General features: G+C 33.5%; 1 protein-coding gene across 7 annotated transcripts in view; it reads left to right on the forward strand.

Moving 5' to 3' along the window:
• The window catches only part of LOC107667883 (PDZ and LIM domain protein 5-like), a 53,207-nt gene that overhangs the window by 10,756 nt on the left and 27,107 nt on the right, over positions 1-15,344 (forward strand). For all 7 annotated transcript variants that reach the window (XM_016459621.1, XM_016459615.1, XM_016459620.1 and 4 more), the window contains exon 3: positions 2,295-2,446. In XM_016459621.1, the coding sequence (XP_016315107.1) occupies positions 2,295-2,446 (152 nt within the window). The remainder of the gene's footprint in view (positions 1-2,294; positions 2,447-15,344) is intronic.

Consider the following 15,344-nt stretch of genomic DNA (forward strand, 5'->3'; position numbering starts at 1 on the left):
AACTTGGTGCTGCTCACCCTCTCCACAGTCACACCATTGACGGACAGAGGAGCATGCTGAGTGCGCACTCTCCTGAAGTCAACAACAATCTCCTTCGTCTTCTCCACATTCAGAGAGAGATTGTTGTCACTTCATTGTTGTCATATTATATTAAATATTATTATTATTACTATATTATTATTATTATTATTATTAAAAACATTTAAACAGCTTTTTAAATTACATATAAAGTTCTGAAAATCTATAAGTCAGTGGATAAATGCATGAATTTTCATTTTGGCTGCATTATTTTTTCTTTAAAGACTCAAACCAGAGTTGCCCTGTGGATAAATCAGAACAATGCAAAACTGACCTGACCCCATTCGCTAAACATACATACATTTTGAATGCAAATTCACACACTTAAACGCACAGACGCACACACACACACACACACACACACACACACACACACACACACACACGCACACACTTCTTGTTCTACCATCAGATCTCATATTGGTCCCATTTCCTTTCTTTTGAAATTTCTTCTGTTCACTTCCTGATTTCAGATGTGTTCATTGTGTGTGTTTATGTGTGCGTAGTGTCCGCTGTTGTCCTGGAGGGCACAGCATGCAACTGAATGAAATCAAAGACTAACACGCCACATGTTCTCAAGTGCATTAATGAGAAAGCCCAAGAAGCGTTTACAATCGCACACGATGGCTCAAAAACAATCCCGAAACACGTGTTCGCAAGTTAATTATTTGTTTCCACCTCCAAATTGGCTTTGCTTTAGTTATGTCGGGATTGTGGTTTCGTGAAAAACGGCATTCGCGGTGTCTTTGGGTGCCATTGTGCTGTAATTGCTCTCAGATGCTCTTTGTGTTTTATTTCTGTTTACTCTCCAGTGGAAACAGAAGTTATGACAGGAATCAAAGAACGCGGCACGCTTTTGTGTTATTGCGGCATTAAACTAGCAGTGCTGCATACTTGTACCACATGTTTTCAACCAGGTTCTTGTATTTTTGCCGCACAAATGTTTTCTCGAGTGCACAAGAAAGAGTGCGGCTTTCATGCAGGATTGTTGCAAAACATTGATAAATGAGATGTAGTCTCAAATGTTTAGAGTGTCTCGTATAAAAGACAGCTGAGCACACATAAACGCATATGTCTGCCATCTGCAGGGTTTGTGTTTATATAAGATAATCTTATTAAAGAGGTGGTCATGTGATAATTGAAGAGCGCTTGTGCATCAGGCTGGGATTTCAGAGTTATCTTCTCTTTAATTCTATTTGAATTGGCCCATCCTCACCGGCCTCAGGTTCGCAGGGACGTCCGCTGGGATTTACAGACCACTTTAACTGTTTTTTTTACACTAAACCTGAACTTTTCTCTTGAGTTGTTTACTGTTGAAAGCTCAGCTGTCTTTGAAGTAAATCTCTACATGACTCCTTTTACTGATACTCTTATTGTTTCCTAAAGCTTTTACAGTGAAACTTTACCTAAGTTCAAAAGCGCAGCATATATGTCTGTTTTTAGTCACTTTTATTTGAATTCTGATTTGTACATACACTACCGTTCAAAAGTTTGGGGTCAGTAAGATTAATTAATGCTTTTATTCAGCAAGGATGCATTCAATTGATCAGAAGTGATAGTAAAGACATTTATAATGTTACAAAAGATACTTTATTTCAAATAAATGCTGTTCTTTTGAACGTTCTATTCATCAAAGAATCCTGAAAAAATCATGGTTTTCATAAACATTTTGTTTTTTGACATTGATAATAAGAAGAGCATATTAGAATGATTTCTGTAGGATCATGTGACACTGAAGACTGGAGTAATGATGCTGAAAATTCTGCTTTTTATCACAGAAATAAATTATATTCTACAATATATTACAATAGAAAACAGTTATTTTAAATTGTAATAATATTTTTCCAAATATTACTGTTTTAATTGCTTTTTTGATCAAATAAATGCAGCCTTGGTGAGCATAAGAGACTTCTTTAAAAAACAATAAAATATCTTACAGAGCCCACATTTTTAAAAGGAGGGTATACTGTATGTTGAAATTGCATCCACAAAAAACCTGAAGTTCAGGGTTGCCTTATTTAGTAAAAATGAGATTCTAAGTCAAAATAACATTAAATTTGATGTATTTTGTTATTCACATTTTTTAAAAAAGGGCAACCCAATCAATTCGTGGCATATATTTATTGAACAATAAGACTGAAAAAATCTCCATGTTGTACTTGAAGGCTTCTCTATGTGTCACTGTGTTGTTTTTATCATTATCTGTGTGGTTTCAGCTGACGGATGGAGGAAAGGCTGCTAAAGCGGGAGTGGCTGTGGGAGATCTGGTCCTGTCCATCAACGGCATCAGCACTGACAGCATGAACCACCTCGAGGCTCAGAATAAGATCAAATCCAGCACAGACAAACTCAACCTCTCCTTACAGAAGTAAGAATATGCATGCACTGCTTTGGTAATGGTCAAAAATAATTTATTATGCTAAAAATGACATAAACAGTTCATTTAGGAAATTGTATTGTCCACTGTGTACGAACAGTATATACTGTGCACAGCATGCAAATTGCCTGTATGCACAGAATACACAAACAACCATTTGCGCAGTATACAACAATGCATGGAATACTATATTCCACAATGCAATGAGCTTGCATTAACCTTCCATTGTCAATGTGATGAACAGGGAAGTGATATTAGCATTTTTTATTTTCTTCTTTGATTCATTATTTGGAAAATAAATAAATAAATAAAAAGATTGTTTTTATATAATTATTTATTATTTTAATTTTGTTCAAATATTTTTTTTTTTTTAAATATTTTGTATGTATTTTGTATCTTTATGTATTATTTATTATTCATTTTTCATATCTTTTATTTATGTTTAATGAATTCATTCATTTTTATTTATATATTTTAATATATGTATTTATTTTTACATTTATTTTATTTTTATTATTTATTTATCATTGATTCATTTTTAATTCATTAATTTACTTTGTTATTTATTTATTTATCTATTTATTTTTCTCAAGATGATAACTGAATGCCACTCATTGAATTGAACATGCAATATGAGATCATGTGACAACAATAGAGCATACCATTCTACTGTTTGAAATTATTTTTATCATTTATTTTTTTAATTCTGAAAAGTAGTTTGTTATTTATTTTGTATTTTTATTTTCATTTATTTTATTTTATTATTTATTTATGTGTTATGTATTACTTATTATTCATTTATTTTTTATTTATTTATATATTTTAATATATGTATTTTGTATTTATTTTATTTTTATTATGTATTATTTATTTAACATTCATTCATTTTTAATTCATTCATTTATTTTATTTATTTATGATTTATTTATTTATCTATTTATTTTTCTCAACATGATAACTGCTGAATTAAGCATGCAATGTGAGATCATGTGACAACAATAGAACATACCATTCTACTGTTTGAAATATTTATTATGGAACAATGCCTTTTATTTACTTTTTTTTTTAATTCTGAAAAGTAGTAAAAAAAAGTCTGCCGTCAAGCTCCAATCATGACATAAAATGATCATAAATGTAATATTCCAAAGCATATGATAACTTTATGTGAGGAACAGAATGAAATTGAAATGTTACTGAAAATCTTGCCACAAATTTAAAAAGCCCTGGCAAAGCTAAAACAATCAGACTTGCATCATAACAGTGTCTTTGAGCCGTATGCTAACTCGTCTCTCTGACCCAGTGCTGTCATGTTGCACAAGCGCAAGAGATGAACACAACACTTACAATCGATCTGTATTATGTGCAGGGAACTAGTGGAGTACAGTTGTCCAGACTTTTGACTGATTTGCTGTGTGTTTGGGAGCAGAATAAGTGTGTTTTGTTTTCATGTGTGTGCCAGCTTCCTGTTTTCCAGTTTGGTCCACTAACGGAAAGTTTTGTCTCACTGTCAAGCCATGGGAATCACACATGCACATGCTGACACACAAGACAGACACAAGACAGAGAGACTGGGTTTGCTCAGCGGTGACAGAAAAACACTCAAGTGCTGCTCTGGTGGAAATGAAAACATCAAGAGAGAGACTGGCACTGACGGACAGATACATGAGCTGTGTCAAACATGACAATTATGAGAGAAAATACGCTCAAGTGTGTGTGTTTGTGTTTTTTTTTAAATTTTTTTTTTAGAGAGATATGCAAGGACGCCTTTCTTGAGAGTTACGCTCAAAAATATTTAGGCCTAAATTTATTGCATGTAAAATTCGCATCCATTTGGATGGAAATCATGTTCATACTTTTTAACTGAATAAATTGAATTATTTTCACAATTAACAGATTTATACTGATTTGAGGCAATTTAAATACATGCATTTTGAAAATATAATTATTTAAATAAAACCAAACGGATGCAAATAACTAATAATAAACTATGCCATTATTTTTTGAGTGCGGAAATCTTAGCTGTTTCTTACATATTTCCTTAATGTATGACTGACACGCATGCATCTCATTAAGTTTATTAGTTTATTTATGTTAAAACTATGTAATCCAAATTCATGGAAATTGTATTTATTTATTTATTTTATATGCAATTCAAACACATACGTCTAAAAATTTAGGTCTAATAATTATTATTATTTAATTAATTAATTTATTTTTTGGAGACAATTGACTTCATCTTACCCATATTCAAACTGACACTGTGCAGAGTGTTGTTTTGATATGTAGTGATGGTAAACTAATCACCTCTCAGTTTTACTGGGGATTAGTATTAATAGAACTATACCAGTATCAGCACCATCTGAAACCAGCGGTGTGTGTGTGTGCACGTGTGTGTGTGTGTGTGTGTGTGTGTGTGTGTGTGAGTGTGTGTGAAAGTTAATGAGTGAAGTGTGATATGCAGACCTTCTTCATGGTTCATAATTCTCTACGCAAGTATGTTAAAGCAAATGCTTCTGTCTACATAAGTTTGATTTCATGCATTGTGGCTTTCTGAAATGTGTCAGTGCAGTGCAATTCATAGTGTTGCCTCTAGAGCAGTGATCCTCAAATCTGGCTCGCGAGATCCACTTTCCTGCAGAGTTTAGCTCTAACCCTAATCAAACACCTGAGTTTGCTAATCAATGTCTTCCGGATCATTCGAAAATCACAGGTATAGTTGTTTGATTAGGGTTGGAGCTAAACTCTGCAGGAAAGTGGATCCCGCGAGCCAGATTTGAGGATCACTGATATAGAGAACCAGGAATTTTCACTACAGGGTGCATAAAGAAGATCTGTAAAGTGGCAAAGACTAAAGTCTCAAATACAAAGAGATAGTCTTTATAAAAGTTCAGAGTCAATCACGCCTACCTAAAACGGCTCGCTCTAACACGCCCCCACATATCTTTTTTAGCTGGCCAATCAGAGAACACCTCGCTTTTCAGACCAATGAGTTTTGTAAAAATCGACGCGTTTCAGAAAGGCGGGGCATAGAGGAGAAACAATAATGTACAGTATGTGGAAAATAATGTATTTTTTTAACCTTAAAACGCATAAACACATTTCATTACACCAAATACACAAAATAATGTTCTTTTTAGCAACATCATATGACCCCTTTAACTAAAAGGAAAACCATTAAAAAAAACATTTTTGTTATTTGAAATAAAATAAACATTGAATAAAATAAAATATTTAAAAATGTAAACTTATATTATGTCTAATTTTTATTTGGTTTACTACAAAAATATACAAATCAAAACTAATAGATAAAATTGAATAAAAACTATATACACATATAAAAAAATAATTAAAAAATTTAGTGTTAGTAATTGTATTATTTTATTATTTAATTTCAGTTAGAGAGCTGCTATAAACACGTTGGCATGACGTCTCTCTTCAAACTGTTGCTCTGTTTTGATAGTAGTTGACCTGAAAGAGAAAACTTTTGTTGCATGAATTGCATTTTGAAACATTTCAGAATGCAGTGATGCATGAAATCTAGCTTGCAGAAAAAGATGTGTTTGAATTTATGCACTTGGAGTAATGCAAGGAGTCAAGTTTTGCAGTTTTCTCCATTGACAGCTATTCAACAACAGTCATGCTCCATTGAAATTTTTGCAATATCTTTTTCTTTTCTTTTTTTTTTGGGAAGCAACACATAATTTGCAAATATTTTGACATATTATAAATGTTTGGCAATGAAATAGACATGTTTCCTGTCTGTATACACATACAGCAGTGATACTGTATGTTTTAGTCTGGGTTATCAGGTTATGTTGTGGTTCAGGTTTAGTTTGACCTCTTATGGCTTCCTATTAAAAATATTTTATGTGTTATTTGTAATTACAGCAGCCTGCAGGTAATGGGTAATTTTATTCATTAAATGCTTTTGCGTGAATCGGAAACTGTCGAGAAGTAAACAAAGAAGCAAGACACTGCGAGACCAGACGTTTGTATGTTTCGGTGTGTTGATGTGTGCGTCTGTGGGTCTTTTAGCACTAATGGAGGACACTGAGGTTTTATTGGAGAAGTGCTGTGGAGATGCCAGACTGGGCTTCAGCTGCTGTTACGCTGGAGAGATGTGGAGTTTTACAGGCGTTCTGTTGATTCTCATAGATGACAGTAGATTACACAGAGAGAACGAAAGACTCCATGTTAATTAAAAGCACATGCAGTGAATGATTTTATTGTTTTTTTTTTTAATTATTTCAGTTATTTTTGGTTATTTTGGAGCCAGTGTCACTGCTGTAGTTCATCTCACTTACTGTGAACTCACACAGATGCTCATATCAAGTCCATTTCTAATGCTAATTTCTGTTTGAAGTTATTGATTGATTGGCTTTCCATGTTATCCATTTATATTTATTTACTTACTTCTACATTTATTTATTTACTTACTAATGCATTTATTTATTTTCCATGAAGCCCATTTATTTGTTTATTTATTTATTTGTTTTCCATGAAGTCATTAATGTTTATTTACTTAATTATGTAATTATTTATTTAATAAATAAATAAACGAAGTCCATTTATTTATTTATTTATTTATAATGTTATTTTCTTAATACCTAAATATTGATAATTTGACAATTTACACCACCTCTCTGACCCTTAGAATTAAATATTTTAATTATTTAAGCTGTTTTTGCAGCTTAGGTTAAAGGGGAAACAAGTTTTCTGGTCCCATTGAAAACTTTTTTTTCTTGTTATAAGCTCAGTCTTCACTAAATTGTTTGATCTGTAGATAGGATGTGTAGATATATTCACTTATTATTTTTTATATAAATATAACATGCATGTTGCATAATATGCATATGAGCACAGGTGTAATATGTGCTCTAATGACATTAGAGACACTATTGGAAAAAAGCTGGGCCTATATAATAAAAATAAATGGGAGAAATCATTGCTTTGTAATTTATTATAAACTGTGCAAGCATAATTTATAATGCTATTGTCAGATTTGCCTGTTTTGTTGTTTTTGAAAGATATTTTACAGTCAGTTTTGGAGATTGTGGTCTAGTAGACAGGAGCTGTACTTGCTGTGCTTGTAACCAAGATGGCTGACAAGTCTTGCCTTGTTGACGTGTGTTGTGTTTGGAGGATGTCTATACTGGCCGATCTGAGACGCTGCAGGCTTCTGTTTCCACATTAATGACTTGAAATGAGTTTATATCCACTGAAATAACAATGAAAGTACTTTAGGGAAAAAGAATTGTGAAATCTCAGTGTTGTTTTTGTTTGCCCTTGAACGGCCTCTCTCAAAAGCTAAGCTAAACAACAAATCATTTCAGCTTTACGAAAACCTGTAATTCCTTATTCCCTTTTTGCGTGTGTGTTCTTGATTGTGTGCATGTGTTGTTTATGCATCTGTCTATTTTTGTGTTACGGTTCAGGTTTGATGTTTGTTATGCCACATCCAAACACACAAATGATGCTCGCTGGTTCTGAATGTTTAAACACACAGACGAGTGCCAGATCCTCATCAGAGCGCAGATTAAACTAACCACACTACTTCCTAAACACAGAATACGTCAAACAGCATCAGATTCAACCATTCACAGCAGGGTTGAATGCAAGTTACTTGATTATATGGGTTTGTGGAAGGTGTTTTGATGACCGATTGGAGGAGATGTTTAACTTGATTTAATTAAACCAGCTAAACTCCAAGCCAAACCACTTTTGAATAACCTCAGGATCATAACAACCCCTGACACCAGTTCATATCCCCAGAGAGAGAGAAGAAAAGAGCTTATTTTAGTCTGCTGACAGTCTTCATCATACAGTATGACTCTTTACTTTTTTTTACTTACTTTCTGCATTCACGTCTGTAACTTACTGAATTTTTTTTATTTGAATATGATTTTCCTAGAATCATCTGATTAAAAATAAATTTAAATTAAACATGGCCAGGGATACTAAATTAGATAAAGGATCTTCAGCAAAATCTGGATTTTCTGAAAAATGTATCAAAATAAAGTGAGTTTCACTGAAAAAAATTATACTACATTTTTTAAATAAACAAAATTAAAGCACACTGAAAAAAAGTATTCATTGAATTTACAAAAAAAATTTAGGGTAAGTGCTTGCAATAAATTTATTTTAGCTACATTTAAATAAACAAATTTAGTTGACTAACTTAAAAAATTTTTTTTTTTTAATGTAGCTAAAATAAATTGTTTGCAACCACTTACCTTAAAATTTTTTTGTAAATGTGAAATTTTGAAGTTGAAAAACTGAAATAGTATTTTCTTGTAAGATGTACTCCAATAACATTTATTTTATTTACAAGTTCGAAAAATCATTTTTTTTACAGTGTGGTAAGTTGTAGACATCTTTAATTTGTATTAGATGAATCTGGGAAAATTTTATCAAAATTTAAATAAATAGCACAAAAAATATAAAACACTGTGCATTTATTTATTTTCATAATAATCAGCACTGACAGTAATGAATGAATGAAGCAGTAATAATACTGTGCATTTATTTTTAGCATTATTATTAATATTGTTCAAGTTCCTCCGACTTTCTCGCCAGATGAACTAGATTTTGACTCTTGCAGATCTGAATTTGGACTGTTAACACTCTTTTGTCCCAAATGTATGAAATATCATTCTGAAAGAAAAACAGTTTGGACATTTGGACTCCGATGCAGAGAGAACACAAATGTTTCTCTGTAATTCATCTATTCTAACTGATATTTCATTAGCTAAATTTGTAAACAGTAAGAAACGGAGAGAGACCGAGCCAGCAAAAGATGCCAGAAAGAGATCGGCTTGCGTTTTAATATGTACTGTATTGTTTATTTAGAATTTTAATGTGACTCATTTTCTGTGTGCACATTCAGAGTGGAATACTATCTTACTGTGCCGTACACACTGTACAGTATAAGTGAGTGAAAAAAGCATTATTTGTGAATAATTTTGGAAATATTCACTCAAAAACTGAGGTGCATAAGCTCAGATCAGTGAGACCTATGATCAATCAGTTCCAAAAAGAAATACAAAACCTGTGAGAACTGAAATAAAATAAACTGACAACAGATTGAATCCAAGATTTTGTGATATTATAGGAAAACAAAAATTTTTTTTGACCAGGAACATTGCAAGTGCAACAAGGTGGGAAAAAATCCTTAAAGGTACAGAAATGTACCTAAATGTTTTTTTGGGTAGCTGTTATACACTGTGTGAGCAAAATCAATAAGTTTTAGTCCAATGCGATAACATTAGCATTTTTGGGGAAAAGAAAATCCTGGTCAGTATCGGGGTTACAGGTTGGATTACAGGTCTTCTTAATGAACCAGGTTTGCACAGACTTCTAATGTGAGCTAATGTGAACAAGAAAGACGATGGGAATCAATTGATTTCACCCATCAGGTCTTTTAGCTGTTGCAAAATCTGCATTTCCTCTCTGTTCTAGACTGTGTTAGATGGTCAGTTTGGCCTCACATGAACATGATTTGCATGCCATGTGTTTTTTTTTTCTCATGACAGCTCTCAAAGCATTAAAGGGGTCATATGATGCTTTTTTAAAGATCATTATTTTGTGTATTTGGCGTAACAGAATATGTTGACATGCTTTAATATTCAAAAAACACATTATTTTTCATCTCGCTCTCTCTCTCTCGCTCTCTCGCTCTCTCTCTCTCTCGCTTGCTCGCTCGCGCACACACACAAACACGATGCGCAAAACTCCGCATTTGAACAGTCAATAGCAAATACTTAAACTAATAACAAAACAGTAGCTGATTCAGAAGTGCCAGATTGTCATAGCAAAGTCAGAATTACCTCCTCTCCTAGGTTCACGAAACGGTCGTCCATAAAATGCATTGCTGATCTGTTGTAAGTGATCTTAAAGATTTCTAAATGCATCTACTTTCGGAAGGCCAAATAAAGTGCTTTTGCTTTCGCCTAGAAACACACAGCGTCTCCCTGACATGGCTGCTTCAACACTAACTGCGGTTACTGAAACCACGCCTTCTTTCTTTGCGTGAACATTTGGGTGGCATTATGCTAATATTTCCACATAGTGAGGTAGATATGTGGGGGCGTGTTAGAACGAACCATTTTAGGGGGGCGTGGCAGAGTCTTAACTTTGATAAAGAATATCTCTTTGGTTTTGAGACTTTAGTCTTTGCAACTTCAGGGATCTTATCTATGCACAATCAGCTTGTAACACTCCAAAGAGAAAGGAAAACTTGAAATCGCATCATATGACCCCTTTAAATTACTCTGTAAACCTCCTGCACTTTTATCTCTAAACTCTGTCTCTGTGTGCATTCTAAGCTCTTAACTGTCTAAAAGTGTAAGCTGAAGCCTGTTTCACCAGCACAACACACACTGTCCTGCACCTCAGCACATCCCTGAATGTTGTTCACAGGACATCACAGCTGGATAAAATCCCATTTTCCGTTAGCGAGATACAGCAGGATAAAAATCACCATTTGGAAGAGAGTTCAAAGCGTAGTGAAATTTCCTCAGATTATTCTGATCAACAGAAATTGTAATATTTCATGGTTTTGAAAAGACCCTCCTTCATGCCCTTTTGCTCACTTGATTAATTACGGATATAGTAATTTCTGATTTCAAAGGAATAGTTCTGTCATTATTTGCACACCCTCATGTCGTTCCAAACCAATATGACTTTCTTCTGTGGAAAGAAAAGAATAGGTTTATAAGGAGATATAATGCCCAAATTGCTCTTTTCCATGTAAGTAGGTCCAAAATGGCAAAATATATAGAAAAAAGGGCAGATTTATTAAGATATTCAATTTATTTTATTTATTAAGATTTATTTTCAGATGAACTGTTGCTTTAAAGCTGATTTAAAGGGGTCATATGATGCAATTTCAAATGTTCCTTTCTCTTTGGAGTGTTACAAGCTGGGAGGACTGTTTCCTGATCCTGCAGAGTAGCGTTAGCCTACAATGTGTATGTGGCACAAAGGCTGTTTCTATAAAGTGGAGCAGTTCCGACTTCGCAAGGACAGTCTGGTGCATCTGACTCACAGCCTGTAAGTACGTTTTTTATATTTAAAGAATTTGCCACTGATGATTCAAACGTGAGTTTTGAGCAGTGTAGAGTAGCGCTTGTTGTTTGTCGTTTCTCCGATCACAAATGCAGACATGGTTTTATGTTTACGCGGTGCGATACGCAACGCAACGCGTAAAAAGACAGTATAAGTCATTATAATCAGTAATTATGTCCCCACTGGATGCAACAAATGCCTAGTTTGTAATGGTTTTATTGGAGTTGTCTCATCGCAACAAACTGGATAGCTGGCCAATCAGAGCACAACTCGCTTTTCAGACCGATGAGCTTTGTAAAAATCCACACGTTTCAGAAAGGCGGGGCATAGAGGAGCAACAATAATGTACATTATGTGGAAAATAATGTGTTTTTTGAACCTTAAACCACATAAACACATTGCATTACACCAAATACACAACATAATGTTCTATTTAGCGTCATCATATGACCCCTTTAAATCATTTCTGATCCCCTAGTGTCACTAAATGGAACTGCAATTTCAAACAGGCTTCCAAAACACTTTGTATGTATGATTTTTTTGAAGAACATTCTTTGTTTCATTATAGTTTTTCAGATCAGTCTACTGGTTTCTGGGTTCTTTAAAGAACCAGTATATAGATAGCCGTTACTAGAACTATTCAACTAGTTTCCTAGTTCTTTAGAAAACCATTTCTGGTTATAATAATTGGAGCCTTAATTTTTAAGAGTGAACTTTAAGCCATTTTTGAGCCCTAGTTACTAAAAGCACAACACTAAGGCAACTGCATTTGTGTGAACAAACACTCTAAAAAATAATGGTTCTTTATTGGCATTGATGGTTTCACAAAGAACCATCAATGCCTAAGAACATAGAAAAAAAAAAATCCCAGAGACTTACACTAAAGGAGGAACTTGTGCCTGGATCTACAGACCAGAATATCACAGAAACTTTATGGTGGACCAGTAAGAAACCACCAAGCAACCATCCAGAAGAGTCTAGTAACCACATGAATATATTCATATATTTGTGAATATAGATAAAATGAACTTTTCGGGACATATTTTTAGAAAATGCTTCACACAAATGTGGCACCTAGTTAACTAAAACTAAAACCATAAAAAATAATTATAATAAAATAAACTTTCACTGAAATAAAATAAACAATTAAAAAAGCTATAAAAGTATTTCAACTATACTAACATAACGCTGGCTTGCAGTTTTGTCCCAGGTAGCAAAAATATGTTCTAAGAATATTTTGCTAACGTTCCCAGGTTATTTCAGAATGTTCTGTGAATGTTCAAAATGTCCAGATTTAGCTTTGAAAAACTTTTTTTTCTTGGTTATGCGAATGTTAAGGGAACATTCCATTCCATCATATTACAAACATTATTGGAATGGTACTTTTGAATGTTCTCTGAATGATCTAAAACAAGTAGTAACATTTAAAAAAGGACTTTAGAAAAAAATGTTCCATTAGCGTTTTGAAAACAATATTAAAAACCAGGGCTGTCAAAATCATATGCTCTCTTAGTAGGTACTTCTTTCGCATAAGTAATTACTTAGCAACCGTTAAAAAAGTATGCTCTTTTTCACACTGCTTTTTTCACATGCTTTTTCACCTCTGTGATTTCGGATGCAGCCCAGACAACTCTGAATGAACATTCTATTAATGTTACTGGAAGAACATTTGTTTGTAACTTTGAGAAAACCTTGTCAGAACATTAGCCAAAGTTCTGAGAATGCTCCCTGTTTGCTGGGACAGCGTATGTTTCTGGCCGAACACACACACACACACAAACAGAGAGAGAGAGCTGTTCATTTGAGTGTAGTAAAATGGTCTAAGGAGTTTAAGAATGTAAGAATGAGCTTCTTTGTTTATCAATGAAATACTATTAACTTAATAAACAATTCCACATGTAATTTAAGACTTACTCTCATTGCAGGGTTATTGCATGTGTGGGTATTTTTGTCATTATGTGTGTGTGTGTGTGTGTGTGTATTTTCTCTCTCTTTCTTTGTCATTATAATAGTATGACCGAATGTTCTAAGAATTAGAGTGATGCTGATGCGATTAATTTTTATTGTCTTTTGGCGTCATTTCTCTGCATTTCTCTCGTAGATTGAAGTAATTATCCACAAATTATCTGTAAATATGCTGTGTTAAATATTAATCGTTACTTATTTAAATAACTTCTGCTAGTTACACCACTGGTCAAAAGTTCTAAGTAATTACATTTTTTATATTTTTAAAAGAAGTCTCTTCTGCTCACAAGGCTGCATTTTTTTTGATCAAATGATCCTTCATGACCTTTCAGAAATCATTCTAATATGCTGATTTGAGACATTTCTTATTATTGTAATGTTGAAAACAGTTGCCTTGCTTAATATTTTTGTGGATATCATGATACGTTTGTTTCAGGATTCTTTGATGAATAGAAAGTTCATATGAAAAGCATTTATTTGAAATAGAAATCTTTTGCAACATTACAAATGTCTTTTGATCTTACTATCAAACTAACTATCTTACTATCTTTTGATAGTTTAATGCGCCCTTGCTAAATGAAAGTATTAGTTTCTTAAAAAAAAAAAACCGTAAAATTTTTAACGATAATACATCAAAGCCAGTTTGTGATGTATCTGGTCTGTGGCATTTTTTAACCATATCTTTACACAGTTAACAACATGCCATTGTGTAATATTGATTTGTTGATCTAAAAATGGCTATTTTAATATCTGGGTTTCTTTTGACATCATTTGATTCAATACAAAATATTGGCTCCTTAAAATAGTCTAATTTATGATTATTTAGATTTTTGCTGGAAGGATATTTAAAGACTGGATGTCGAATCTGATTAAATACCACTGGGAAATCAATGCATTTCATAAAAAAGGATTCAGTTAAGTTAAATGAATTAAATCAGACTAGTTTCTCTCTCTGGCATTGTTCTGCTGGTTTTCTGAGTCCTGTGGATCTATATTGAGTGTACAGAGAACAGATTATTGGCTCGTAACTGCAGCAGTGTGAGCGCTCATGACCAGATCAGCAGTGCTAAACCCGTCCCGGCCCGCTGGATCTCACTCTAAAGACCTCCGCGGAGGGATACGCCACCTTCTTATGAACTCATGATGGTCACGTGTGTGTGTGTGTGTGTGTGTGTGTTTACATAGAAACAAAGATGCAGAGGCTGCACATATAGAAGCAAATGCTTACATCTCCTGTTATATAACACTCTCATCTACACTCTTCAAGATGTGTGTGGCTGTATTTTAGGGACAAAATTGCACCTAGAAGCTTAATCAGATAAAACCTCCATTTGGGAACATCCTTAAAGGTCAAAATGATTCATAAATAAAAACAAAACTAAGAGATGTGTGAGATACTGTAGTTGTTGAAGGTCTTGAGTTCAGATTCTCAGAGATGGTAACTCAATACAAAATGTACATGATACTCAAGCGCTCTGCCAGCCTCTCACTCACACACACACACACACACACAGACACACACACACACACACACACACACATGCATGCACAGCAACAGTATCGCTTGCTGTCAAAGCATAGTTTAAGTTTAATAACACACCATGTCATACACTACCGGTCAGACGTTTGGAATAATTACGAATTTTTAAATGTTTTTAAAAGAAGTCTCTTCTGCTCACCAAGGCTGCATTTATTTGATAAAAAAATATATAGTAAAAACTGTAATATTGTGAAATATTATTGCAGTTTAAAATAACTGTTTTCTATTTAAATATACTTTAAAATGGTATTTATTTCTGTGATGCAAAGCTGAATTTTCAGCATCATTACTCCAGTCTTCAGTGTCACATGATCCTTC

Source organism: Sinocyclocheilus anshuiensis, unplaced genomic scaffold, assembly GCF_001515605.1.
Source record: "Sinocyclocheilus anshuiensis isolate Anshui unplaced genomic scaffold, SAMN03320099.WGS_v1.1 scaffold2285, whole genome shotgun sequence".
Taxonomy (NCBI): domain Eukaryota; kingdom Metazoa; phylum Chordata; class Actinopteri; order Cypriniformes; family Cyprinidae; genus Sinocyclocheilus; species Sinocyclocheilus anshuiensis.